The sequence below is a fragment of the Mrakia frigida genome, assembly GCF_051309035.1.
Source record: "Mrakia frigida strain ATCC 22029 unplaced genomic scaffold BDY24scaffold_4, whole genome shotgun sequence".
Lineage (NCBI taxonomy): Eukaryota > Fungi > Basidiomycota > Tremellomycetes > Cystofilobasidiales > Mrakiaceae > Mrakia > Mrakia frigida.
In genome coordinates this window covers 50,042-75,215 of record NW_027481277.1, presented here as the reverse complement: position 1 = coordinate 75,215, position 25,174 = coordinate 50,042, and the positions used below count along the sequence as shown (strand labels likewise).

At 55.4% G+C, this 25,174-nt stretch overlaps 8 protein-coding genes across 8 annotated transcripts; 4 read left to right on the top strand and 4 right to left on the bottom strand.

Annotated features, from left to right (window-relative positions):
• Positions 1 to 307: 307 nt before the first annotated feature.
• On the top strand, positions 308 to 1,346 carry BDY24DRAFT_368404 (uncharacterized protein; the record flags this gene model as incomplete). Its single annotated transcript, XM_076638022.1, has 6 exons — positions 308 to 314; positions 378 to 553; positions 660 to 708; positions 792 to 933; positions 957 to 1,041; positions 1,113 to 1,346. 6 exons carry the CDS (start codon positions 308 to 310, stop codon positions 1,344 to 1,346), a joined length of 693 nt encoding a protein of 230 aa, XP_076499772.1.
• A 472-nt stretch (positions 1,347 to 1,818) lies between these two features.
• BDY24DRAFT_199015 (uncharacterized protein) lies at positions 1,819 to 4,667 on the top strand. Its single transcript, XM_076636451.1, has 5 exons — positions 1,819 to 1,939; positions 2,114 to 2,287; positions 2,378 to 2,498; positions 2,572 to 2,958; positions 3,032 to 4,667. Exons 2-5 carry the CDS (start codon positions 2,149 to 2,151, stop codon positions 4,611 to 4,613), a joined length of 2,229 nt encoding a protein of 742 aa, XP_076499771.1. The 5' UTR covers positions 1,819 to 1,939; positions 2,114 to 2,148; the 3' UTR covers positions 4,614 to 4,667.
• A 1,009-nt stretch (positions 4,668 to 5,676) lies between these two features.
• On the bottom strand, positions 5,677 to 12,103 carry BDY24DRAFT_412104 (uncharacterized protein; the record flags this gene model as incomplete). Its single annotated transcript, XM_076643021.1, has 8 exons — positions 5,677 to 6,192; positions 6,279 to 6,515; positions 6,595 to 6,831; positions 6,935 to 7,989; positions 8,079 to 10,002; positions 10,083 to 11,048; positions 11,136 to 11,576; positions 11,663 to 12,103. 8 exons carry the CDS (start codon positions 12,101 to 12,103, stop codon positions 5,677 to 5,679), a joined length of 5,817 nt encoding a protein of 1,938 aa, XP_076499770.1.
• Positions 12,104 to 12,611: 508 nt separating this feature from the next.
• Positions 12,612 to 14,556, bottom strand: BDY24DRAFT_408616 (thaumatin family protein). The gene is made up of 11 exons (XM_076642797.1): positions 14,397 to 14,556; positions 14,307 to 14,320; positions 14,066 to 14,168; positions 13,946 to 13,963; positions 13,750 to 13,859; positions 13,582 to 13,646; positions 13,401 to 13,505; positions 13,210 to 13,326; positions 13,108 to 13,133; positions 12,948 to 13,033; positions 12,612 to 12,849 (listed from the first exon to the last, which is right to left on the bottom strand). Exons 1-11 carry the CDS (start codon positions 14,483 to 14,485, stop codon positions 12,827 to 12,829), a joined length of 756 nt encoding a protein of 251 aa, XP_076499769.1. The 5' UTR covers positions 14,486 to 14,556; the 3' UTR covers positions 12,612 to 12,826.
• A 216-nt stretch (positions 14,557 to 14,772) lies between these two features.
• BDY24DRAFT_438440 (uncharacterized protein) lies at positions 14,773 to 16,386 on the bottom strand (the record flags this gene model as incomplete). Its single annotated transcript, XM_076644358.1, has 4 exons — positions 14,773 to 14,927; positions 15,003 to 15,077; positions 15,189 to 15,247; positions 15,345 to 16,386. 4 exons carry the CDS (start codon positions 16,384 to 16,386, stop codon positions 14,808 to 14,810), a joined length of 1,296 nt encoding a protein of 431 aa, XP_076499768.1. The 3' UTR covers positions 14,773 to 14,807.
• A 622-nt stretch (positions 16,387 to 17,008) lies between these two features.
• On the top strand, positions 17,009 to 20,813 carry BDY24DRAFT_405869 (splicing factor cactin; the record flags this gene model as incomplete). The annotated part of the gene is made up of 11 exons (XM_076642674.1): positions 17,009 to 17,322; positions 17,780 to 18,041; positions 18,244 to 18,585; positions 18,750 to 18,842; positions 18,934 to 19,161; positions 19,261 to 19,584; positions 19,665 to 19,939; positions 20,068 to 20,133; positions 20,260 to 20,424; positions 20,534 to 20,604; positions 20,695 to 20,813. 11 exons carry the CDS (start codon positions 17,009 to 17,011, stop codon positions 20,811 to 20,813), a joined length of 2,259 nt encoding a protein of 752 aa, XP_076499767.1.
• Positions 20,814 to 20,890: 77 nt separating this feature from the next.
• BDY24DRAFT_198868 (uncharacterized protein) lies at positions 20,891 to 22,314 on the bottom strand. The gene is made up of 3 exons (XM_076636450.1): positions 22,290 to 22,314; positions 22,131 to 22,211; positions 20,891 to 21,967 (listed from the first exon to the last, which is right to left on the bottom strand). Exons 2-3 carry the CDS (start codon positions 22,209 to 22,211, stop codon positions 20,975 to 20,977), a joined length of 1,074 nt encoding a protein of 357 aa, XP_076499766.1. The 5' UTR covers positions 22,290 to 22,314; the 3' UTR covers positions 20,891 to 20,974.
• A 127-nt stretch (positions 22,315 to 22,441) lies between these two features.
• BDY24DRAFT_377612 (uncharacterized protein) lies at positions 22,442 to 25,112 on the top strand. Its single transcript, XM_076638801.1, has 6 exons — positions 22,442 to 22,505; positions 22,604 to 22,670; positions 22,772 to 22,897; positions 22,981 to 23,755; positions 23,860 to 24,206; positions 24,324 to 25,112. The coding sequence occupies exons 1-6, from the start codon at positions 22,475 to 22,477 to the stop codon at positions 24,856 to 24,858; spliced, it is 1,881 nt and encodes a 626-aa protein (XP_076499765.1). The 5' UTR covers positions 22,442 to 22,474; the 3' UTR covers positions 24,859 to 25,112.
• Positions 25,113 to 25,174: the final 62 nt, after the last annotated feature.

The following is a 25,174-nucleotide window of genomic DNA, read 5'->3' as shown; positions in this document are numbered from 1 at the left end:
AAGTGAGCTGGTGAGCTCGAAGAAAGAGGGGAGGAGAGGAAGCTCACTCGGACACTTTGGCCGTTTTGTTGGATCCTCCGGCGAGATCTTGAGGTCGTTCGGGAGCGGGCCTGCAGGTGAAGAGGAAGATGAGTACCTTCTAGTTGCAAGAGTGAAAATCTGAGATCTTCTCACATGTTTGAAGAGTTCTGGTTGGCGGGAAAGGGACGAAGGTTGAGCCGGGGGGCTGAGGTCGAAAGTGCTCCCTCGCCTCGTCATTACCCCTTCTCTGTCGACCACCACCTCTGTTTCTGAAGATTTTCTCTCGATGAACGGTGAGTCAAAAAGGTAAAGACCAGATGCATCCGAGTTTTCTGACCTCTGGATTGCTTCTACAGACCCTAAAGCAGAAATCGTTCGAGTCGTCAAAGACCTCACCTCGACCTCCTCCCCTTCCATTCAGCGCGAAACTCTCCAACGTTACTTCCATCCGAACGCTGCGTTCAATCATCCACTATGCAGAGTAGTCGGAAGTCCAGGCTCGAGGGATCGGGAGCTTCTCAGGATCTACCAGGTCCGTCTCTCGAGCTCAAGGTGAAACGGGGTCGAAGAGTCGCGACGTCCTCTGACCTTCTTCCCTCTTTCTTGTTTTTTTTTTGACTCATCTCGTCGTCTCGCAGTGGTACAGAATCATGTCTCCCGTTCTTCATCTCGATGTCAAGTCTCTCGGTGAGCAAGAAGCCCAGTATCTCAATCCGGAGGGTTCAATTCCAACGTGCGCTCTCGCTCGCTTTCTGTTGTTTTCTTTGCAGACTTCGACGAGAAGAATCTCACCCTCTATCTCAACATCACTCAAACCTTCCACATCTTTCTCTCTCCTTTCAAACCTGCCTCTTCAAAGTCTGTTTTTCTCTTTCAGCGCTGCAACTTCGTTCCCTCACCTGAGCTGACTCGGTTCGTTCGCTTCCTTTTCGCAGGCTTCTCGTCCGAATCACTCTGATCAAAGATCCGACTTCGAAACTCTACCTAATTACCTCTCAGACAGACTTCTACCAACCTGAGGTCAGCATCTCTTCCCGCTATCTTGCCTTCCCATTCCTCGCTGACGCGCGTCTCTTCTCTTCTCTTCCAAGGACGTCGCCTCCCTCGTCTTCCCGCCTCTCGCCACCGTCATCAACGCGTTCAAATCTTTCGCAACACTTGGCTGCATGATCTGGTGTGTCATCTTCCAGTGGACGTTGGGGTGGTGGGTTCCTGAGGTGGAGGAGACGATTGACGGGAAAGGGAAGGTCGGGGAGAAGGTTTGGAAAGGGATGGGAGAGGGAGCGATGGAGATGGAGGACATCAGTAGTAAGAAAAAGAAGTAGATCTATGGTCTTTACATGCTCATCGTCCCGCGATGGGTAGAGGGAGAGGTTTCCAGCCTTCGAGGTTGACGCGTCGAGCGAGCGCTGGGAGTCGAAGTCGATGCTTTTGATTTTCTCCATGGCTCACGAGAGTGCAACGAGAAGTAAAGTGGTATGACTGTCTGCGTCCCTTGTCCGTATTTTTCTTTGGTTTAGAGAGAACTGGAGAATCGAAAAAACAAGTTGAGGAGACGCGTCGGTTTCGTTCCGACAAAACAACACTGCGTTGGTTCAGCCCTCGAAGGGCTGACCTTGATTTCTTTCTTTCTCTTCCTTCAACGGTCACCCCTCCTCCTTTCCTTCTTGAGAAAGGAACTCATCCCAATCAACACCAACACTCTCACTTCATCTCTAGGCTACCTTTGACTTGCACATACTGTTTTAAACACAGGTGAGCTCGCCCCCTCTCCGTCCTCCCTCCTCCTCCTCGCCCCTCTCCTTCCTCCCTCTTTGAGTTTGAACTGACGAGCTCCTTCGTCCGTTCTCTTCTCAACCGCCATCAGAGATATAATAGCCCATCTTTCGTCTCGAACGAGCTGGCTTTCCCAACATCTGTGAGTCTTGGAGTAGACGAGGTGAAGGCGAAAGCAAGGAGGGACAGAAGGGAGAGGAAGAGAGGTGAACGCTCGCTTTCCATGGCTTGGAGGAAGCCCTTCACATACGGGAGAGCGGTAGAGTGACAGCAGAGGGTATATAACTGACCTGAGCTTCTTGATTTTGCTCCAAAGTTTTATACAAACCGTCAACAACGAACGAAGTCGACATGTCCTCCCGATCCTCCCTCCCTTCGCTTTCGACCAACTCCTCCTCCAACTCTCCTTCAACTCCCACATCCAAGCTTCCTAGATCCAACTCAGCTGGCCTAGACCTTCTCGCTAGCCCCACTAGAGATAGAGGAAACGGTACGTCTCGACCATACTCTAGAACCAGAGGAAAGGAAGCGCAAGCTGACGATCCTTCCTCCTCCTTCTCGCCGTTGAACGTTCGTTTAGATCACCCCTATGGAATCATCAGCACCAGCAGCGCCCTCCTCACCAGAAGCAACTCCTCATCCTCCGGAGCTCACTCTCCTGCTGCTGGAAAGAACTGGACCAGAGGTCATCAGAGCTCAAGGTTCGTCGAAAGAGCAAAGGAGGAGGAGCGAGCTCAACTCTCTTTCCTGGCTCACCTTCTTCCGCCTTCCCAGATCCCTCTCCTCCCTCAACACCAACGACCCATCCTCTCCCATGCCCTTCCCACTCTCTCCTTCCTTCCCTTCGGTATCCTCCTCTCCGTCGAGGCCAAGCGCCAACCTCAAACGATCGGGAACTCTGCCCAACGTCTTTCCGACGCGTCCCAAGACCGAACCTCACGCTCAGCCTACTCGATCTGGAGACGTCCGAAGCTGGACTCATCAAGATCTCGTTGGATGGATGAGGGAGAAACTTAAGGAGGAAGGAGTCGCAGAGGTCGTCGTCGGGGATATCGTGAAGTGGTTGGAGAGAGCAGGGGGAGGTGGATCGATTCGATCGCGAAGAATCTCAGGGATGGGCATGGACGGCCGGGAGTTTCTGAAGGGCGATACTGGAAATTGGTGAGTCAACTCCCACTTTGCACCTATTTTGTGTCCGTAGCTGATCCGGATTTGCTTGCTCGTCGCGTGTCAGGTCAACCGCCTCTCCACCACCTTTCCTCCCTCTCCTCCTCTCCCTTTCCAAACGCCTCCGTCGCTCCAATCTCAAGTCTCGAATCCTCTCAGGGAACCAACGAGAGATCTCGGACACGTCCCTTTCCCAGCACGGACAGGAAGGGTCGACTCTCTTCGAAGAGGACGAGAACGCGGAGCTCTCGTCTGAGGAGGATGAGACTTCAAGTCGAGGCGTGAAGGGTTTGGTTCGAGGCTGGGAGGAAAGGAGCAGTGCTAGTGAGGCTGGGTCGGAGGACGAGGATGGGCTGGGAGTCGGAGGAGGAGGCAGGAGAAGGAACCTGTCGACGACCAGCAGCGGACCTCGAGGATCTCTTCCAGGGCTCGTGAGGAAACGAGCAGAGTCGATGAACGATCTCACGTTCGGATCTCCTACACCCTCGCCTTCAGCACTCCTTCCAGCACCATCTACTCTCCCAATCCCTCCCTCGCTCGACAGAAGCCCTCCTCCTCAGCAAGATACCCTCGTCGAATCCCCTCCTCTCTCTCCCTCGTCCTCGGTCGGATTCGAAGACGCGAAGGTCGACCTCGTCGCCTCTCCTCCCCCCCTCGAATCGCTCATCATGCAACCTTGTACTTCTTCGACCTCTTCCGGAGCCGTCAACAACGACCTCTCTCCACCTCCACCTCCCTACCGCTTCCCTCCCACTTCCACCTTCGAAATCAAACCTCTCCCAACTCCACCTCTCGAATCCATCCCGCCTCGACCAATCTCCACCTACTCCGAGGACGAGGAGGCTCCACATCTGTCAAACATGTCCCACCTCGTCCGAACTGGATCCAATCCGTATGGTGCTCTTCGGCGAGGAACGGGAGGACCCAACAAGCCTGGATTCAAGTTCTCGAAGGAGGAGCAAGACGCGTCGAACTCTGACCCTCGACCTTCTCGTCCGGCCCCGTTCGTCGAGACGTCGCTCGCTCAGGCTACGGCCGACGAAGGAGACGATGACGAGGAAGAGATGTTCGAAGGGAGGAAGTGGAACGAGGGAGGGGGGACGATGCGTCGAGTCACCGCCAGACCCAGGAGCAAGATCATCGATTCCGTCCCCTCGTCTTCGCCTTCGGAGGAAGTCCTCGTTGTCGCATCGTCTCCCAAACCTCAACCAGCCGTCCTCGTCGAACCCAAACAAGCGGAGGAGGATCAGATCTCTCTCATGAGGACGATGATGGGCTCGATGAGCGAGAGGATCACCGTCCTCGAAGGGAGGTTGGAGGAACTCCTCATCGCTGCCGCTTCCTCCTCCCAGTCCACCATCTCCGCCATGACCACCGCTCCTGCCCTCCTCACCGCCACTACCATCAGCTCCGCCTCTCACTCCTCCACGGACGATCTTTCTCTCGTCGCGTCTGAACCCACCACGCCGACTCCGGCTCGCCGAAGGAAGGGAACCCAACGCGTCGATTCGAATGAGGAGGACGAGGACGCATCTCCTTCTTCTCGACGACCGGAGAGGGACATGCATTACGTTCTTCTCGCTTCGATGGGAGTCGGGATCATCTTCCTTGAGATTGTTTGGAGGAGGATATCGAGAGGGAGAGCGTGAGGCTCGTTCTTTTTTTTTAACTCTCTTCCTCGCTTTGTCTCTCTTCTTATTCTTCTCGTTCACGACCTTCTCTTCTTACACTACTCTTCACTCCTTCATCCCACTCTCCTAACAAATACACGTCTCACGATGCTCCTCGATAATCTCTGTCCCTTTATCTTTCTCTACCACTTCCCATCTCGTTTCGTTTCGTTTCTTTCCTCTCGCCCTCGACAGCCACCCTCGTTTCTCACGACTCTCACGCTTATCCTTTACGTTTAATGCCCGTCCTCCTTTCTCAGTCATCTCTCCATCTTTACCGACGATCCTTCACGTACACGAACTATCTACGACTGTTTTGCTTCTGCATCGAGAAAGGAACTCCGACGCGACGACCGTCCGTCACCTCCTCCTCTCTTCGTCCTCCCTGTCCTTTCCCTTGTCCATCCCAACTGCCTTCCCCGCCCTTAAAATGCAAAGAGGATCCAAGATCTCAGCACCGGCGAGAGTTCCTCCAGTTCTGTTTGGCGAAAGTCAAAACGAGAGGGCCGCAACGACGTCTCCCAGAGCTCACAAGGTGACCATCACCAACACGAAGGCAATCGATCCTACGATTCCTCCTCTTGATGAGGTTCGATACCGACCTCTTTTTGATAGGGTGGAGGATGACTTCCTGGATCGTTTGTGAAGAGGGCGTCGAAAAGGAGTCGTAGAACATCGTTCGGCGTCGCGACAGTTGTTTTGAGAAGCTTCGAAGGGTGGTGGTGGTTAGGTAGAGACCAAGCTGAGTCGTCGCTGAGCTCTTTTAGAACGGCGACTGCAGGAAATCAGCCATTGCCCGAGTTCGTTCGCTAGTCAGCTTTCGCCAGCGACGACACGGCTCTCCCGCTGCAGCTTTCTTCTTTTCCCTCGCCTGACTCTTCCATAATGATTGATTAAGCTAAAGTAAAGCGAGTGTGCCTACCAAGAGAACGAGAGTGATGATGTACGAACGAACCGAGTGAGCTGCTATCCTGAGAAAAGAACTAAAGTGGTGATGCTACGGAAGAATGCGACTCCTGGAAACCGAGATTCCCCTCCCTCCTCAATCAGCTCCCCACCACCCATCGTCGCTCTCGGGAGGCTTCACCGTTCCAACTCGCAGGATTGGAGTCGCACTAGGTCCTCTCGACTCCGACGACGACGCGTATGAGTTGGAGTGCTGAGGCTTCGGTGCATGCATGGAAGCCCCGACTCCGGTCGAAGGGTTCCTCGTAGGCGTGGAGAAGTAGCCTGACGAGTGTTGCTGAGGGAGAGCGGGTCGGAAGCTGGAAGCTGGAGGGGTGAGGACCTGCTGTTGGAGATGGTGGACGATGGAGGAGGGAGGTCCGGAGCTGGAGTGGGAAGAGGGAGCGTATCCGTTCGACTGGTATTGCTGCTGCTGAGGAACGAAGCCGCCGAGAGACCACGGGGATGCTGAGGAAGTATTGGAGGAGGGAAGGCCCGAAGGAGTGTTTCGAGTTGGGGTTCGAGAGGAGTGTTGTCGATGAAGTTCGGTTTGGAGGGATTCGACGGTTTGCTCTGCTTCCCTGAGGTTGGATCGAAGAGTACGTTCGGATTCCTGGGAGAAAGGAAGACGAGGAAAAGGGTTAGATTTCGTTCGTTCGAAGAAGGAAAGAAGAAAGAGAGGACGCGTCTCGGACTCACCTCCGTCGAGATCAACCTCCCTTCCCGTTCCTGCAACGCCGACCTCAACCCAGCAACCTCCTCCTCCGAAGCGTCAACTCTATCCCTCATAGCCGAAAGATCCTTTCGAGTTCCCTCAACCTCCTTCGCCCTCTGACCGAGTTCGTGACTGAGACTCGCTTGAGCTTGCTTCGCTGAAGCTGCAGCAGCCGACGAGGCTCGGGTCTGACTGACGAGTTTTTCCTCGGCGATGTTCAGCTAGAAAACGAAGGAAGAAAAAGGGATCAGGTCCGATTCGAAGGTTTTCAGGATAAGGAGGTAAGGCAAATCGACTCACCCTCTTCTCCAACGAAACCGTCTCCGCCGTAAGCTTCTTGACCTGCTCTCTCGTTCCAACGAGCTCCTCCTTCTGCCTCGACTCCGAGGAGTTCATGGCTTTGGTGAGAGCATCCAGCTGGTTCGTGGTCGTCTGCTGGAACTGAGCCCACGTCCGTTGGTTGATCCCGATCTGGCTCTTCGTTTGAGAGAGCTCGTTCTCCGTGACGGTAGACTTGAGTTTGAGTTTCGAGTGCTCCTGAAGACCCAAACCAAGAAGCAAGAAAGAAGGAGTCAGCGTTCGTTCACAACGAGGCAGGGACGAACGAAGACGAAGAAGAGGACGCGGCTTGAAGACTCACCCTAGCCCTGTCCTCATTCTCCTTCCTAAACATCTTCTCCCTCCCCAGACTCGCATCCCTCTCCTCCTCCGCACTCTTCAACTTCGCCCTCAACTCCACCACCTCATGCTCCCCTCGAACCTTCGTCAACTCCTCCTCTGCCTTCTCCTTCAGCCGATCCAACGCAGTCTTCCTCGACACCTCCAGCTCCAACCCGATCCTCTTCCTCTCCTCCTCAGCAACCTTGGCTCGTTCGGATTGAAGGTCGGCGACGGCTTTGGATTCTCGCAGAGCGGATGTGAGCTCGGTGATCTCGGCTTCGAGGGTGGAAGTGCTGGAGGAGGAAGAGGGTTTGGAGAGATGAGCAGCTTCCCCTTGAGAGTTGAGCTCGGCTGCTTGAGCAATTTGAACGAGAATGGATTCGAGTTTGGTATGAACTCCGGACAGGTCGATGGGAGTGGCGGGAGGAGGTGGTGGTGGATTGGAAGGAGGAGGTGGGAGAGCACCGACGAACTCCTCGACTAGGGCTTTGGTGTCGAGGGGAGGAGGAGGTTTCGAAGCTTCGAGGAACGAGACCATCTTCTCCTCCAGCCGAGGAACGACCGATCTCGACAAGGCATCCGAGACTGCTCCGGAGAGTGCGAGGACGAGAGCCTCCTGGTCGAGCGGCGTTGTCTTGAGGGTCTCGAGGGGAGGAAGGAGGAGTTCGAGGACCTTCTCCGGGTTGATGGACCTTTCCTCCGCAAGGGATCCCTGAGCCTCGACGATAGGAGCCAGAGCGACGACGACGGATTGGGAGAGAGAGTTGACGTCGAGTTTCGTCGATTCGATGGAGGGGAGGAGAGCCGATAGGAGTTGGTCGACGAGAGACGCGTCGTCTCGTCCAGGCAAGGGAGGCAGGATCCGATCAAGCTTCGACGAGGTTTCCTGGATCTGAGCGAGAACGTCGTCGAGGACTTGGTCGGTCCTGCTCCTTTGAGATCGAAGGGACTCGGCCGTTCGAGGATCGACCGAGTGGGAGGCAAGAGAGGAGGCGGTGGGGAGGTCGAGGTTTCGAAGCGCTTCGGCGACGGAGCCTGTCGAGACCAAAACGAATCCAAAACGCGTCAGATAAAGCTCAAGTCCCCTCGCCCGCATTCCCGATCCGAAGAGAATACAAACTCACCCTCGACCCTCTCACAAACAGCCCTGTATCCATCCTCCACCGCACCTCTCACCTGCTCCACGTCAATCCCGGTCCCACCTTTATGCATCAACTCCTCCGCCTCCAACCTCTCCTCCATCAACGTCCCCACGATCCTCGCCACCAAAGCGTCCTCCGCGTCCGGATGGAGCGTCGAGAGATGAACGAACCCTCCCGTCACGTCGCTCGTTCGCAAGCTGTTGAGTTTGTCGTCGAGGAGGAGTTGGATCCGTCGGACGAGATCGTCGATGAGGATGGGACCTGAGCTGAGCGACGAGGAGACCTGGGAGGAGACGACTTGGGATAACTCCCCTGGTGGGAGAGCGTCTGAAGAGGACCTGATCCGGGACGATGCTGGACGAGTTCGACCTCCTCCGAGGGAAGACGAGTCGACTTCCTCCTCCCAGTGAAGCTCGTCGATCCTCTGTCCGTGAAGAAGGTTGAGGCTGTTCCTCTGTTGCTGCTGCTGCTGAGAGAGAGCGGGCATCTGAGTTCCTCCTCCGAAGGAGTCGTCCGTTGAGTCGTCGTGATGGTGGTGGAAGAACGAGCTGCTGACATCCCTCGACTCGAGTCTCGACCGAACTGAAGCTCGAGTGCTGGGGTCTGGACCTCCTGAGGGACGAGGGACGACGGGAGGGGAGGAGAACATCGGGATCGGGGATCGTTTGAAGCGTTCTCCGTTCCCTGCTGAGGAGGTGAAGGAGTTGGGCGAGGCGAGAGGAGGAGGGATCGAAGTGGGCGGGAAGAGGTTGGACTGGTGAGACTCGTCCTCGTCGTGAAGACCCGCTCCTCCTCCTCCGATCGACGAAGGAGCCTTCGTAGGAGGAACACTCCCATCGACGAGGGTGAGACCGAGGAACCTCGACTTGGTCGGCGACGATGAAGACGGAGCAAGAGGCATCCTGAACGCTTTGAACTTGACTTCCGGCGAGAGAACGACAGGAACGACCGTCCCTTTGGGCATCTTGAAGCTCTCGAGTCGATCGATATCTCCTCCGTCGAGCACTCGAAGCGGTTGATCTGGCGACGCGTGAGGCGAATGGAACGCTCTTCGACTGGCGAGGTTGCTTCCTTCGACGACGACGATTCCATCCGATCCTTGCTTGACGCGTTTCTCTCGTCCCTGCTGCGTTCGTTCCTCCTCCTCTTTCGTTGTAGGAGCGAAGATGGACTGAAGGGGAGGAGGAGGGAGGGGTCGCTGAGCTCCTGCTTGTCCTCGTTGAGATGGAAAAGACGACGACGCGACGACGGCGAGAGGAGAGGAGAAGGTGAACGCCTGAGCCGACTCGACGCTCGACCGCTGTTGATTGTGGAGTTGCTGGGTCGTCCTGAACTCGGGAGCGGCTGGGTTGAAGGGACCTCGAGCGAGGAGGGAAGATTGGAGGGGGAGAGGGTGGGCAGGTTGGTTCCTTGGACTTCCCTCGTCGGCGGTGAAGTAGGTTGGAGTTCTCGAGAAGCTCGAGTTGGCTGTGTCGAAGACCGACGGGTTGGAGACTCTCCTGATTGAGGAAGGGTCGAAGGGTCGTTGCGATGAGTTGTAGGAAGGAGGGGAGAGAGCCGAGGAAGAGGTTCCGAGCTGGAAAGGTCGGGCGTGAGGGTTGAGGTAAGGGACGGCTGCTGTTGAGGTCGTTCCACTGCTCTTCGTTGGCGAAAGCGTCCCCGTTCCTGATCCTGTTCCGATCGTCGTAGCGTGGGAGGTCTGTCTCTGATGCTGCTGCTGATGGCGGTTGAGCTCCTGGAAGTCGTCCTCCTCGTTGTCGTACTCGTCCGAAGGGTTCGAGATGATCTCGGCGGTTGAGACGCGACGAGATCTTCCAGCTCCAAAGGTAGCCGATCTATCCCTGAGAGAAAGCTGATGAGCTCGATGTCGATCCTCATCTGATGGGTTCGAGAACTCTCCGTCGCTCTGGGAGAACGAAGACAAAAAAAAGTCAGCTCCCGTCTCTCAAACTCTCGACGCGTCTGATCCGAAAGCACAACACTCACCATTTCCCTCTGCTCCTCTACCTCCGACCCATCCTCCCAAGCAGCTCTCGCACCGATCAACTCTCTCGTCAGCACCAACTCATCCTCCTCGAGCTCAAACACCTGCTCCTTCTCGGCCGTGACCTCCCTCGAGCCCTCCCCACTGTCATCCCTTTCCCTCTCCTCCTCCTCCTCCCCGAACCCAACCATATCCCCAACCCTCACTTCCTCAGTCTCCTCTCTGTCCCCATCCGGCTCCACTTCCTCCCGTCGCTCAGGCATCCCCGGCCTTGCTCCTCCTCTCGCCGTCAGCACCAAGTCCTGATCCTGATCCGTCTCCTCCTCCCACCGCTCGTTGTTGAATCGTCGTTCAGCCTCCTCGTCCTCCTCGTTGGCTGAGATCCGAGCTTCTTCTTCTTCTTCCTCCTCTCCTTCGGTGTCCTCGCTGACGGATTCGTGGCCACCGAAAACGAGGGAGGGGTTTTGACGGAACGGGCTGGAAGAGGAGAAGGAAGTGGGGTTGGCGAAGGAGGGAACGAAGGGTTCCGCGTGAGGATTGACGTTGGACGTTCGAGGGAAGAAGGGAGCTTGAGCTGGATTAAGATTGAGACTCTGGTTGGCGAGACGAGGAACGAAAGGAAGAGCGTTGGCGTTGGGTTGGTAAAACTGCTGTTGATGTTGCTGTTGCTGAGGAGGTTCGACGAGTCGAGGGAAGTACGGGTTGTGCTGCTGCTGAGGTTGCTGGAGCGGAGTCGTCGGGAAGAGATGCGGCGGCAGGGCTCTGGCTCGTTCGTACTGAGGTGAGAGATGATGGCTGATCGGAGAGAGGGAAGGGTTGGAACCTGAGGGAGAGCCAGAGAGGGTAGGTGCGGAGAGGAGACCTGGGAACCCGGGGTGAGGGGAGGAGCCGTAAGGCGAGAGGTGCTGCTGTTGAGTTGGATTGAAAGGCGGTTGAAGAGGAGAGTACGAGGAGGAGTAGGGAGAGGACTGTATGCGCCAACGAAGAGAAGTAAGGAAATAAACGTGTCAGATCTCGAACAACGAACGGACGTGTCGTGTTCGACCGCGACTCACCTCTTGAGCCTCGCTCAACCTCATCTGAATCCTCTCCTCCTGCATCACCTTCCAGAACCGCTTTCCAGGCAAGTATACATCCAAGGAGAGCAGCTCTCCAGGAGGTTCTTCCTCAGGCGACGCCTCCCTCGACACGACCTCTGGTTCCTCCGTCTCTCCCTTCGATCTCGTCACGGTGCCTCCGTCTCCTTCGAGGAAGAAGGCTACTCGGGACCATAGGAGCGGGAGATCCCCTTCCTCTGTGTTGGCGTTGGTGTTGATGGTTGAGCGAGGAAGTTTGACGATGATCTTCTTCTTCTTGATTGGAGGAGGAGCGGTTGAGTCGACGGAGGGAGATGAAGGGACGAGCTCGGTGGAGGAGGGAGGGGTTGCTGCTGCTGAGGCTTTGGCTGCTGATGTATAGATTCCTGCTCCTCCTAAGGCTGCTTTCGGAGGAGGGCCCTGTTGAACCCAAAACGAAAAGGAAGCGAGTTGATTAGCAAAAAGAAAAGGAAAACGGAGATGGAGGGAAGGAGGTCGAAGCTCACGATGGATTGCGTCCTGCCATGGCCATTCCCTCTGAGTCTCCCGAACCTAGCCGAACTCATCAACGCGTTGCCGTTCCCACCCATAGAAGCCATCTGAGCGTGAGAAGGGGAGAAACTCGTCGTCCCAGGTCCAGCAGTCATCGGAACTCCTCCTCCTCCCATGTTGATCATTCCCGTCGAAGGGATGAACCCAGCCGTCCTCAACCCTCCTGCTCCCATCGCTCCTCTCCCTACTGGAACCTGTACAGATCCAAAACGTTGATGGAAAGGACGAGCTGTTGGAGGGAAGGAAGCGTTGACGGTCGATTGAGGAGTGAAGGGAGGAAGGGCGTTGGACGTTTGAGAGTGAGAAGAGAGGGGATCTGCATCGGCGATCTGAAGACGAGGGAGGCACGGAGGAGGACGTCCTCGAGAAGAAGAGGAAGATGCGTTCAGCGCCATCGAGTGGTTGGAGGGAGAAAGAAGCCATCGTTTCGGGTTTGGCGAGAGGGAAGGAGACGAGACAGGGGGGAAGGGAGCGTCGGAGGAAGGGAGAGCCCGTTCAGGGGAAGGAGGAGGTTCGAGCTCAACTTTGGGTTTCGATTTCGTTCCGGCGGAAAAACTGCATGGTGGCTCGAGCTTCCAGAGCACGGTAGGGAAATCGAGAAAGATGAAAGGGCGCTCGAATCGAGAAGAGCTTCCAGAGCACGAAAAAAGAGAGAGCGAAGACCCTCGGAGGGAAGGAAGTCGAGCTCGCTCCTCCTCGTCCTCACATTTTCTTCCCTCCGATCTCATTCCCAACGAATCTTCCCCTTTCTTTGCGACTAGCCAGGTCAGGTACGAAGCGATCGATAACGCTATCAAAGCAAAACAAACGCAAATCTCGAATCCACCGAGAAAGAAAAGAATCGAAGCGACGCGTTCCACGACGCGTCGCCGTCCCTCGAACTGAACCAGAAACGAACCGGCGGAGGGAGAGCGAAAAAGAACAGTCAGTGTGGAAATCAGAAACACAAAGAGAAGTAGAGAGAGAGGTAACCAGCCTCGATAAGGTATGAAACGAAGAGAGAGAAGGAGGGTTGGGAGAAATCGAGTATGGACGAATCAAATGAAGGTCGAGTGGGAAAGAGCGTAGGGAGGTTGAGTAGGATGTTTCGGACCGAAACGAGAAGGTGTGAGAGGACTTTAGGTGGAAGGGCAGAACTCGACTGAAGGCAAACCGGGAGAGGGAACGACGCGTCGAAAGAGAAGTCAGTTCGGAGAGGAGGGGAAAGGGAAGGCGAGAGAACTTGGGAAGCAGACGCACCAGTGTAACTAGGCTGGGTGTTGCACCCCCAGAGAGCGGTTCCACTAGTTTCGTCGAAAGCGAAGGCGTAGGCGTTGGGGCAGGAACTGAAGAGCAGGGAGAGGGGAGAGATGTCAGTTTTTGGGTTGATAAAGAGGGAAGAGAGAAGGTGGAAACGAACGTCTTGAAGTAGGCATAGTCGGTCACCTATAGAATAAAAAGCAGAAGGTTAGTGTTGGGTCCGAGAAGCCAAAACGAACAAGAGAGAGGCGATTTGCCTCACACCAGCAGCAACGCAGCTCGTTGGGTTGTTGAACGCTCCCGTGCAGCAGTTCTTGTCCCCGCCGACAGCGGTGCACGCCGATTTGCAACCCAGATTGCTTCCAGCGTCGTCGAAGGACTGTACAAGGAGGACGAGAGCTCAGCTTCTCAGGTTGGGGCGGAGCGATGAGAAGAAGGAAGAAGGGGACGAACCGATTGCAGATCGGCAGGGCATGGAGCGTTGAGCTCAGCCGCGCAGCTAGGAGCCTTGCAAGCGTCGTCGGAGGGAGTGATGGAGACGGGCAGGTTGTAGCCGTCCTAAAGGTCGAAAAGATCGAGTTAGGTCAGGTCCGACGCGTCGAAGAGAGAAGGAGAATGAGCGCGGGAGACGTACAACGAGGGAGAGGTCGTAGAAATCGACTCCTTGCCATTGTCCAAGTCCAAACTCGGCGAGAGTAGCTATCAAGAGGGGGAAAAAAAGAGAGAAGGAGGATGGGTTCAGCTTCGTTTCACAAACTTCGACGCGTACTCGCCTCGTTTGCTTTTCGATCTTCGAACTCACTGGGAAGCTGACCCCACGCAGTGCACTCGAGACCTCCAGGGCATCCTCCAGAGACACAGGTAGAAGCATCGAGGTTGTTGGCGTCAGAGAAATCGCAGCCAGTTCGTCCCCTGCAGGAACGAGAGAGTGAAACGAGGCGAAACGGAAAAGTGAGATCTCCGGTCGTTGCTCGATTCACACGAGCAGAAAGATGAACCAGATTCGACCAGAAGTCCTATTGAACGAGAAAGACGAAGATGGTCAGCCAAGATGAGCTTTCTCTTGAGGGACGAGAAGCAGAAGAAGGGAGGAAGGGAAAAGGAGGACGAGAACTCGCCAAGTCTCAGGGACGTTGAAGGAGACGGTCGATCCAGCGGCAGCTTCCCACCCAGTGGGGGCGTTGGGAGCCTCTCCAGTTCCGGTGAACATGGCAGGCCACTACGAACAAAAGAGAGAGAAGAGAAGGAGGGAGGAAAAGAGAGCGAGGCGGCGAAACTGAGGTTCGACGCACGACTGGAGAGAGAAGAAAAGGTCAGCTCGGATGTAGGTCTAGGATGTGTAGAAGAGGTGAAACTGACTTGTGTATGCGCAGCTGTAGAAAATGTACGAACGAGCATGTCAGCGTCGATAAGCGGAGAAAGGGAAAAAAAAAAGCAAGCAAGGCGGACTTGTTCTTGACGGTCATTTGTCGAGCCTCGACGAGAGAGGAGGAAAGGGCGGCAGCGAGAAGAGAGAGCGTGGGGAGTGCGTTGAGCATCTTGAGGTGAAGGGGAGAGGAAAGGGCGGGGAAAGAAGTGAAGGAAAGGAAGGAGAAGGATGTGGTTGGGGGAAGAAGAAGAGGGAGTTTTGAGCTTCATTCAGAAGAGGGGCGAGGCCGAAACGAGGGTTGTTCTCGAGAGCATTTCCTTTTGCTCATTTGTTGGAAGTTGAGAGTTGAAGGGGTGGACACGGTTTGATGCTAGGGGATGGATCTCCTGCAAAGAGTCGAAACGAGGCTCAGCGAAAATACGTAAAACGAGCAGTCGTCGAGCTTTGAGGGAAGACCTTCGCTGGTTTTGATTCTTGAGGAAGATGGAAGCTCATGACTGCGAGAGTGAGGTTTGGAAACGATGAAGTTGATGCATAGCGACGCTACGAAAGGGATATCGAAGGACGACCAGCGCGACGCAGGGGAGAGACAGGAGAGAGGGAGGGAAGGTCTGTGAAACGCGTCGTCATGAACCAGTGTCAATTTCTCGCGAAAGAACGAGAGGAAGACCCAGAAACTGACCTACCTTTGGTAGTCCTAAGATGATTGTTGGGGCAGAGGACTGAAAAAGAAGACGATCGAGGTTCGAGGAGGGCGAGAGCTGGAGTGACGCGACGAGAGCAGAAACGAAGATCAAAACAGCGTCAGACCTCTGAGGAACCCGAGCTAATCTATCACGGGCGGGGAGTGGTATGATAGAAGAATGACTGACGAGGTAAAGGTGAAGAAAGACGAACGAAGAAGAACGGGAGCGTTGACGCGTGAGGATCACTGCAGAACGAGAGATGAGGCAGGGAGTCAGCTTCTGGTTAAGGAACGAGGCCTGAACAGGCAGAAAACTCACAAAGGCTCGTATCCTATGACCAACACTTCGAGAAGTCGATCAAGAAGGTCGACCCATCCTCCCTCTTCCAACTCCAAACCGAGTCCCACTTCTTCGACTGAGCGTACATCTTCCCATTATCCAGGGCCCAAGCTTCTGTAGCAGCAAGGAACTCCGAGGATAACCCAACGAGACTGCCAGTGAACCCCCCGAGGGGTCGGATGACCTCGTTAGCGGAAAAGATGAGGTCGCCGGGCTGGAGCGAAGATGGAGTGTTGGCGAATTCGACGTGGCAGGGGAAATAGAGCGGTTCCGAGCCTTCGTCGGAGATAAGGCCATCGAGGTCGGAATCAGACCAGTAGTCGGATGGGATGATGGCTTGACGGGGTTCGAAAGAAGCGAGGAGGTTGTGGAGGAAGTATCGACGATCCCTGGAGAGATACTCCCAAAAGTCCCACTCCAACTCGTCTAGCGCTCGTCTTGCCTGGCCTTCTGCCGGATCGAAGGCCGCATACCTTTCCATACTCTGATCTGGAGGTGTAGTAGCGGTGTCAAGCGAAGAGCTCCATTTGGCGAAGTCCTCTTCGAGTGTGAAGAGGCGAAGTCGAAAGGCGTCTCGTTCCTCCTCCTTTGCGATCCACGACGGGCGATTCCAGTCTGAGGAGGGAGGGAGATGTTCAAAGACGACCTTGGGGATCACTCGAAAGCCTGGAAGGTTAAGTTCCGCGAGATACGACTCCCATTTCGAGTGAGGCTTCATGCTGACGGGGACGACTGCCTCGACGACGATCCTGACCTCCTCGACCAACTCCCACCTCTTCCTCCCTTCCTCTCCTACGACGACGATTCCTTCCTTGGGATCGAAGAGGGAGATCCAGTCGTCCGGTTTGGAGATGGTGATGGACCTCCAGAAGAAGGGGAGGCAAATCTGACGGATTCCTTTGGAGACGAGGAGGAGATGGGAGGTCGAACGAGGAGGAGTCGGTTCCGTCGAGTCTTGAGCGGAGAAAGGGACGGCTGGAAGGAAGGCGAGTTTGAGGATGTGTTCGATGACTTCGAGAGGGAGGGAGAGGGGTTTGGGAGCCATATTAGGAGGGAGTAGAGGAGGAGAGGGAGGAAGAGAGGAGAGAGGGAAGGAGCGGGAGGAGGAAGTCGACGTTTGTTCGATTTGGTGGGGGAGTTTCGAGGATGATCAAAGTACGAGTGGAATCCTGAGACGACGTAGAATCTAGCTTTAATGACGAGAAGATCGAAGGGAGGTTGGTTCGTAAAAATGGTCCTTCAGGAGGGTCGACGGTTGGGGAAGGAAGATGGGAGCGTCCGATTCGAAACTCGCCCTCCTCTTTCCCTGACGACCGACACCCCGCCTCCCACCTCTTTCTCAATTCTTCGTGGACGTCTTCAATAGTTTTCTTAAATCCGTCGGAAAGTCCGAAGGGATCGTGCCTGCAACTTGAAGCGACGAGAAACGGGCTTTCCACAATCCTCAACGTCGCGTCGCCCCAGCCAGGTCTTTGTTCCTTTTTTCTACGAAAACCACTCATGAACTTGAGATTTGGAAGCTCCCATCTACACTCGACTTGCTTGATCACAACTTCTTGGCATCAAGAACACCTCCGAAACCGACCCGACCTCTTCCTCGACTTGCGAGCTCGCGTTTCCACCTCAACCCTTCACCACCCTTCCTCCTCCCCTCTTCTCCTTCCACCATGCCTCGCTCCCCCTCCCCACCACCTCGCCGAGACCGAGAACGAGATCGATACGAGGACGACGCGCCTTCTCGAAGCAGCCATCGACGAGAACGCTCTCGCTCTCCAGACCGATTCAAAGGGAAGGATCGAGAGAGGGACAGGGACAGAGACGACGAGCACCGCTCTTCCTCGAGACGAGACAGGGACAGGGACGAAGACGATAGGGAGAGGGACCGAGGAGGAGACAGGAAGAAGAGAGATAGGTCGAGATCGAGGGAGAGGGAGGGCAGAGGAGACGAGAAGAAGGAGAAGAAGGACAAGAAGGACAAGAAGTGAGTTTCATTCGTTCTCGTTTCCTGTGGCATCGTTCGTTTCTTGTTGGTTTTCTCTTCAAGAGTGGTATGTGTCGTACCCACGGAGTTCGGTAAGGGCCAGGAGGAAGTATTTGAGAGGTGGTGGGACGAGATGCAGGGAAGGAAAGGAAGCTGAGGAGTTGGTGGTGGGAGTGCGAGCTCAGCACGCACGTCCTTCAACCATTCATCCGGTGATACACTGGTGAAGTAGCGTACTCCCAGGTCTTGGAGAGCTGCATAACTCTCTCAGGGGCTCTTGGAGGAATCTCCAACAAGGGCTCGGAGGATGAGCTCGTTCGTACGAGCTCACCTTGAGCTCCTTCCCTCTTCCTTCCCTTCCCTCCCTTCCCCATCGTCTTTCGATCTTCTGTCTCGCTTTCGTTCTTTCTTGGTCTCAGTCCTGACTCCTCACTAATCCTGGTTCCCTCTCTTATAGACGTCATCGCTCGAAATCGCCTTCCCACAAGGAGAAGAAGGACAAGAAGGAAGCCAAAGCCGCCGCTCGACGAGAACGAGAAGCAGAGGATGCTCGAGCCGTCGCCGAACTGTCCATGTACACCTCCAACGACAACCCTTTCAACGACGCCAACCTCGGAGTTCAGTTCAAGTGGGTCAAGAAGAGTGAGAAGGAGAAGAAGGCTGGAATGAGCACGGAGGAGGCTGAGAGGAGGGATGCTCTCCGGAGGATTGAGGCGAAGGTGAGCTTCGACTTTCCTTCATCGTTCACCTTGTGTTGCCTCGTTCGTTCGTGCTGTCGTTGAAGCGAGGGAACTGATCACGCTTCACTTCCCTTCCGCTCTTCCCTCTTTCCTCCCCTCTTTCTACCATCACCGCCACCTACTCGCCTCTCCTCCCGCCTCACGTCCATCCCTCCGCAACCCGCCGTCGCCACACTCACAGGAAGAGCTCGAACGACTCAACAAACGACGAGCAGATCGAGAAGTGGAAGCTGCTCTTCGAGAGGAGGAGGACGCTCGTATGGCTCGAATGGCTGAGTCCGCTCTCATGGAGGATTGGGTCAACAAGGAGGACGACTTCCATCTCGAGCAGGCAAGACGACGAGCCGGAATCAGGATGAAGGAGAACCGAGCCAAGGCCATCGATTTCCTCGCTATCAACCTTCGGTTCGCTAAGCCCTTCGACGACGAGGAGGACGTGGACGACAAGGATGGAGACGGAGGATGGGGATGGCACGACGCTGGGTTGGAGATGGATTTGGAGGAGCCGTACAAGATCTTCGAGGTGAGTTGGCTCCGTTTCCCTTCGATTTTCGGCGATGAGGCCTACTGGATCATCGAGTTCGAGCTCTCAGGGCAGAGAAGGAGGAAGGAGAAGGAAGGGACGAGATCTTTCGAGACGCGACGAAGCTGACCCCGACCTTCGCTCCTTTTCTCCCCTCTTCTCAGAATCTTACTCTTCCCGATACCGAGGAGCTCTTCGAGGACATCCGACTCTACCTATCTCTTGAGAAGGCTCCTTCCAACGTCGAGTTCTGGCAGGTGCGTTCCTTCACATCGCGCAATGTCGTCCCCATCGAGATTCCTCCTCGACTCTATTCGCTGACCTCCTCCATATTCTCTCTTCTTTCAGTCGATGTCTACCGTCTGCACCGCTCGTCTGAAGGAACTCCGAGCCGCCGATGGACCCGATTCCAACACCGCTGTCGAAGGAGAGATCACCAACCTTCTCGCAGGCAAGACTCTTCCTCAGCTCGAACAGCTCGAGGGATCGGTTCGAGCCAAGCTCTCGAGTGGGGAACCCGTCGATACCGACTACTGGGAGGGACTTCTTACTAGTTTGGAGGTTTGGAAGGCCAAGGTTCGTCTCTTTTCTTCTCCTGCTGACTCGACTCGTTCGTCCGTCGAAGTACCGAACTGACACGTCTCTTTCATTTATCTCCCTCTTCGCTTCGCTCAGGCCAAGCTCTCAGCCATGCACGAGGTCGTTCTTCAAAACCGACTTGAGCAGCTTCGACTTCGACAACGAGAAGACGCGCTCAAGGTTCAGTCCGACGTCGCTGCTCAGGTCACCCACGCCGCTGGTCGAGCCGGAGCCTGGGGAGCCAACGATGGTGGAGACGACATGGAGGATATCGACGAGGAGGAGGAGCAGATCATCGAGGAGGACATGCTCGAGGCCTACAGCGAGGAGATGGGTCCCGAGCTCTTCCACCCGAGCAAGCTCAGCTACGAGGACAAGCAGGTTCCAGTGGTGGACGAGCTGGAGGAGAAGAGGAAGCTGGTGAGTTCTCGTTTCTGCCGAATCCATCCTTCTCCCCGAACCGTCGACTGAGCTTTCTCTCGATCTCCCTCTTCCTCCAGTTCGCCAAACGACGCCAAATCACCTCCACCAAGTTCGTCGCTCGAGTCGCTCGTCCCAACGTCAACAACGGACCCGACTTCTCCGCTTCCGCCGCCGATCTCCAAGCTGAAGCTCTCTACCGTGCTGAGGCCGACAAGAAGCTCGAGGACGAGGAAGAGATCTTCAACATCGAGGAGGGTTTGGGTCAGGTGTCGAGTTACACCTGGGAGGACAAGTATAGGGCGAGAAAGCCGAGGTACTTCAACAGGGTTCATACCGGGTTCGAGTGGAACAAGTGAGTACTTCGTTCTTTGCCTTTGAGTGGCGTTCGCAGGGCCGAAGGAGATGCTTCGATGGAACTGGGACGCGACGAACTCGAGCTGACGAGTTCCTTCTTTTCCTCCCGTTTTCGCCTAATCTCAGGTACAACCAAACGCACTACGATTCCGACAACCCTCCTCCCAAGGTCGTCCAAGGATACAAGTTCAAGTTCGTTCTTCCGTCCTTCTCTCGTTCTTCCTTTCTCGTCGTCGTCCCCTCTTCGGCTCTCGTTCGTTCCTCTTCTTCGCTTACTGACCTTTCCCCACCCCTTCTTCCCGGTTCCTTTTTTTAAAGCATCTTCTACCCCGATCTCATCAATCCTCAAGAAGCTCCTACGTACCGAATCATCAAGGACAAGGACGAGCCCGAGATCGCAACCATCATCTTCAAGGCTGGTCCTCCGTACGAGGACATCGCTTTCAAGATCGTCAACCGGGAGTGGGAGCATTCGCACAAAAGGTGCGTCTTCTTTCTTGATCCGTCTTTGACTGCTTCTTCCTTCGAGAGGCAACTTGACGACGACGACTGACGGTTTCCTCTGTCTCGTCTTTTCGTCACGCTTTCACAGAGGATTCCGAAGCTCGTTCGATCGTGGAGTCCTTCAGCTCTACTTCAACTTCAGGAGGAACTTCTACAGGAGTGAGTTTGCTTTCCTTCCGATATCGTCGCCTGCTATCTCGTTCGAATTCCGAGTCACTGACGCTCCTGTTGCCCGTTTCTTTCGCAGAGTAAACCTCGAGTGCTTTTCGGGTTGGAGGGATGTTGGGAGAGGCTCGATTTGTGTACGATCTGGTGCTTTCGACGATCAATCTTTCTGTCGATCTCTTCTTTTTGAGTGCGGAAAGTGACTCCGGAGCGACGCGTCTCGTCCCGTCCACTTTTCTTTCTCTCTCTTCGCCCCTTCCTTCCAAGAACACATCTCTCGAACCGTGCAAAACATAAAGAAAGGAAAAGCGTATCTACTAAACAACGAACCCCCCAACTCGCAAGACAAGCTCCCTCCGCTCGTTCACCTAAACCTGAAATTCCCGTCCTCGTCCTCCCACCTCCCGTTGAACACGACGTCGTATCCCCACATGCAAAACGTGCCCAGAATCGGTACCGAGAACGTCAAGTAAAACAACGGCATCACCAACTTCCACAGATCCTCCTCCTCCAACGCCTCCCACTGGTACAGCAAGCTCGGCGGTCGATTCCTCGCATGAGGCGGCAAGCCGAGCTTCATCCTCACTCCCTGCCACCCCTCGGGATCGTCCGGTTCCCTGTCCCAGTTGTCCATCATGGTCTGCAACCAGTTGTTGAACTGTCGATCCTTTCGAGCTCTCCTCGTGATTCGTTTGTCGTACAGCTGAGCCATCTGTTCGGGTTGGAGAGCTTGGTAGCGGATCGTCGAGGGAGCGTCTGCTGGCCGAGGATCCGTGGGTTGGAGGACGGGTAGAGGGTAGAGAGGGACGACGATGGGTCGAGGGTAAGGTGGGATGGGGTTGTTTCGGAATCGATTCGGGAGGAGCGAGTCTCGGATGGAGAGGAAGTAGTACGGGTGAGCGGGAGGGAGGTGAGGAGCCGGTTGGATTTCAGGATCGAGGGTGGGTGCGAGGTAGATGTCTGTTGATTTCAGAGGGAGCGTCGTGAGCAGAGGTTGGAACTTGCGAACTCCTTGAGGGATCGGAGGGAGCGTTGGATCTGGGTAGCGTGGGCTGAGGGAGGAGGAGATGGAGGCGAACGAAGGGTAGGAGGGTGCCGATTCTGCTGGTACTCCTCCTCCTCCTTCTCCTGCTGCTTTTGATGACGCTGAGGAGGATCCCGTCGCGTCCAAGCTCGAGGACGAGGACGAGGACGAGGAAGAAGGAAGGTCGAGCTCGTCGGGTGCGGGGCCGGAGGAGGAGGAGGAAGATGGAGAAGCGTTGGAGGTCGTTGGATCCGACGGAGGTTTCGTAGAGGAGTGGCGAGGAGAGGATGCGAAAACTGGTCTAGAGGATCGAACGAGAGCGAGGGATGGATTCTGGAGGGAGGAAGAGCCGAAGGGAGATGGGAGGAGGAAGGGAGAACAGGTCAGCTCGGTCTCCGTCTCCTTCTCCTCCAACGAGCTTCCTCTCCGAGATGTCTACAAGATCTTCTTCTCAACGTAGATAAGCATCTCGATGCATCTCTCGACAGTGACTCACCCTGACGTTGATTCTGGAGAGAAGAGATCTGGTTGAAGAAGGAGAGATGGAAGCCGTCCAACTGGAGCATCCCACGAGCATCTGAGAGAGAGAGAGAAACAAGCGGAGTCAGTTTTGCAGACGCTTCTGAGATGAAGTGAAGATTGAAGCGACGCTCACCTTGAGAATTGACTTCTATCAGCAGATGGAGGGTGGGAGGGAGAGAGAGGAGGAAGAGGAGGGGAGAGGGGTCCCTCTTTCGGAGCTTGAAAACGAGAAGGGCAGCCAGCGAGCGAGGTGTTCCCTTTCTCTGTTCTTCTTTCTTCAACCATCACCACTCCCTTCTCTCTCTTCTCTTCCAAACCATGTCCATCTCAAACCCAGGAGAGATCAACTGTGAGTGTATGCGCTTGCTTTAGATTCAAGGACAGGAGAAACGAACCAACCAAAGCTGACCTTCTTTGTGATCCCTTCCTTTCCTCCTTTCCCTCCAGTCTTCCAGATCCTCCATCAGGAGCGAACTACCTACGGACTCAGGTCTGGAGATTACGCGAGGTACCAGTGAGTATACATCTTATCGCTTTTATCACTCAAGTGGGGTCCTTGAGCTCTCTAGTTCGCCAAAGCTGACCTCGCTCCTTCCCAACCATCGTCTCCTCCAGCAAGCACCTCTCCTCTCGACTTTCCAAGCTCAGATCCACCCTGAAACTTCAGCACACATCTGGACAGAAGCCCAAGCCTTTCAAGAAGCTACCCGCCCTCAAGGGAGAGGAGATCAAGGATGCTAGGTGAGGCCATCGTCTTCGTCTTTTTCCTTCCCTCTGTCGGTCTTTCGAAGCTGACCTCTTCTCCTCCCTTCTTACTTGTTTAGGATCCTCGAAATGGTCCTCCTCGAAGCTGAACGAGCTCATACCACCTCCCTCGCCCTTCACCAGACGTACCTGTCCTCCCCTGCTGCCACTCGACACTCCTCGACGTTGCACAACTCTCACACTCGATCCTCCAAATCGCTCTCGCACGCTTCCAACCTCCTCTCCCTCCTCCTCTCCTTGCCCTCTTCGAACCCTACCTCTCCTCGATCGCTCGGTCAAGCCAAGATCTACCATCTCGTCCTCCAAGCAGGTCTCGCTTTCAAGAAGGAAGACTACGAGTCAGCCCTCCCAGCCTACATCGTCGCTCGAACGCTTCTCGCTCAACTCGCCGAAGGAGAGGAAACCCCCAGAGGAGAAGCTCTTGCGCTCGGATGGATGGACGAGGAAGTCGACCCTCGGATCAGGTTCTGCGCGTACAAGCTCGGAAGGAAGGATTCTCACGACGTCGCTGGAATCGTCGCCGAGTTCGGAGGGGACGAGCTCGTCGAGTTGCTTCAGAGCTACGACGCGACCGAGGTGCTGCAGGTGTTGGAGGGTTGGACTGGAGAGGAAGGAAGGGAGAGGAAGAAGATGGGCAAGGTGGTTTGGTTGGAGAGGGAGATCGAGTTCAGGAACGCTGATGTGGTGGGAGTGATGGAGAAGGTCGAGAAGGCTTTGAAGAGGTTGGAGGGAGCCACGGGAGCGGGAGGGAAGAAGATGAGGGCTTACGATCGGGTGTTGGGCGAGTTGGGCGAGGCGTTCGAGAAGGTCAAGAGGATCAGATCGGAGGGACAGGTACGTTGCAGCTCTCGCTCTCTTTCGTTTTTCCACAGTCTCGTCGCGGACCGACCCCGAGCTGACCTCTCCTTCCCTCTTTTTCGTGCTTCTTCTTCTCCAAGGCTTCTTCCTCAACCTCCACCGCTCCTACTCCCAGCCAAACCGACTCCCTCGCTCTGCTCCAAGACTACCTCCTCCACTCCCTCCTCTCGAACCGAATCGCTCGAGATCTCCTCCTCGTCAAGACTCTTCTTCGACCCACAGCTACTACCACCAAGGTCGCTTCTACCTCGTCCAAGCCAGCTTCCAAGGCTGCTCCCGATCTTCTTCGAACTCTTCCTTCGGTCATCAAGCTCTACGACGGAGTCATCAAGGGATGGGAGGCGATCAGGGAGCTCGGTGCCGTCGAGGCCGACGGAGAGGTCTCTGAGGCTGTTGAGGCGAAGATTGGCTTCTTCAGGGCCAAGAGGTAAGCTCTCTTTCGTTTCTTGACATCTTGCATCTTTCAGTCTGCACTCGCCCAAGGACGAGACGCGGTTCTTCACAACTGACCTCCTCTCCTCTCTCCGCCCTTCTCGTCGCACAGGATCTACCACCTCGCTTCCCTTCACCTCCTCCTCGCTTCCTCGTCCTCTACTTCCACCACCGAACCCTCCTCTTCCTCGCCAACTACCAAATCCCTCCTCCTCCTCTCCCGAGCCTCCCTCCTCCTCCGACAGATCCTCTCCCTCCCCAAAACCTACCCTCCCTCCGACCTCAACCCCCTCACCGAGGCCGATCTCAACCAACTCGAGGAGCAGATCACCGAACTCGAAGGACAGGCCAAGAGGACGCTCTACGACGAGACCGTCGGGAAGGAGGACGGAGGGAAGAAGACCAAGTTCTTGGATCTGGCGTTCAACTTTGTCGAGCTGGAGAGGAAGGAGGTTGTTGCGCCGGCGAAGGAGAAGAAGGCCGATGCTGCGGTGACAGTTGGTGGTGGGGAGAAGAAGGTCGAGAAGAAGGTTGAGTCGGAGGAAGAGGAGGAGGAAGAAGACGAGCAGGAGGAAGAGGAGGACAGTGAGGAGGAAGAGCCGGAACAGAAGAAGGGATGGTTGGGTGGGTGGTTCGGAAGGAAGTAGACAGGACAAGTAGATCTAGATTGTGTGAGGAAGAAGGTTTGCGTCTTTGCGCTCTCGGCGAAGCTGGTCTTCTCAAGGAGCAGGCGAAAGAGCTGAGAAGACGTCGACGAGACGTTTTCGTTTGCAGAGAATGGTGCTTGAATAGTTCACTCGTCCGCTCCAGGAACAACTTCTATACTTCTAGCGAGATCCATCTGCGAAGAAGCCATGTCGAAAAGAGATTTGCTGGTCGTCAAGAAGAAGGGGAAGGGCGAGCTCACGGCCTTCGACTCGGACGCTCCCCTCTTCCTTCCCCAACCGTCGACCCTCCTGAAGG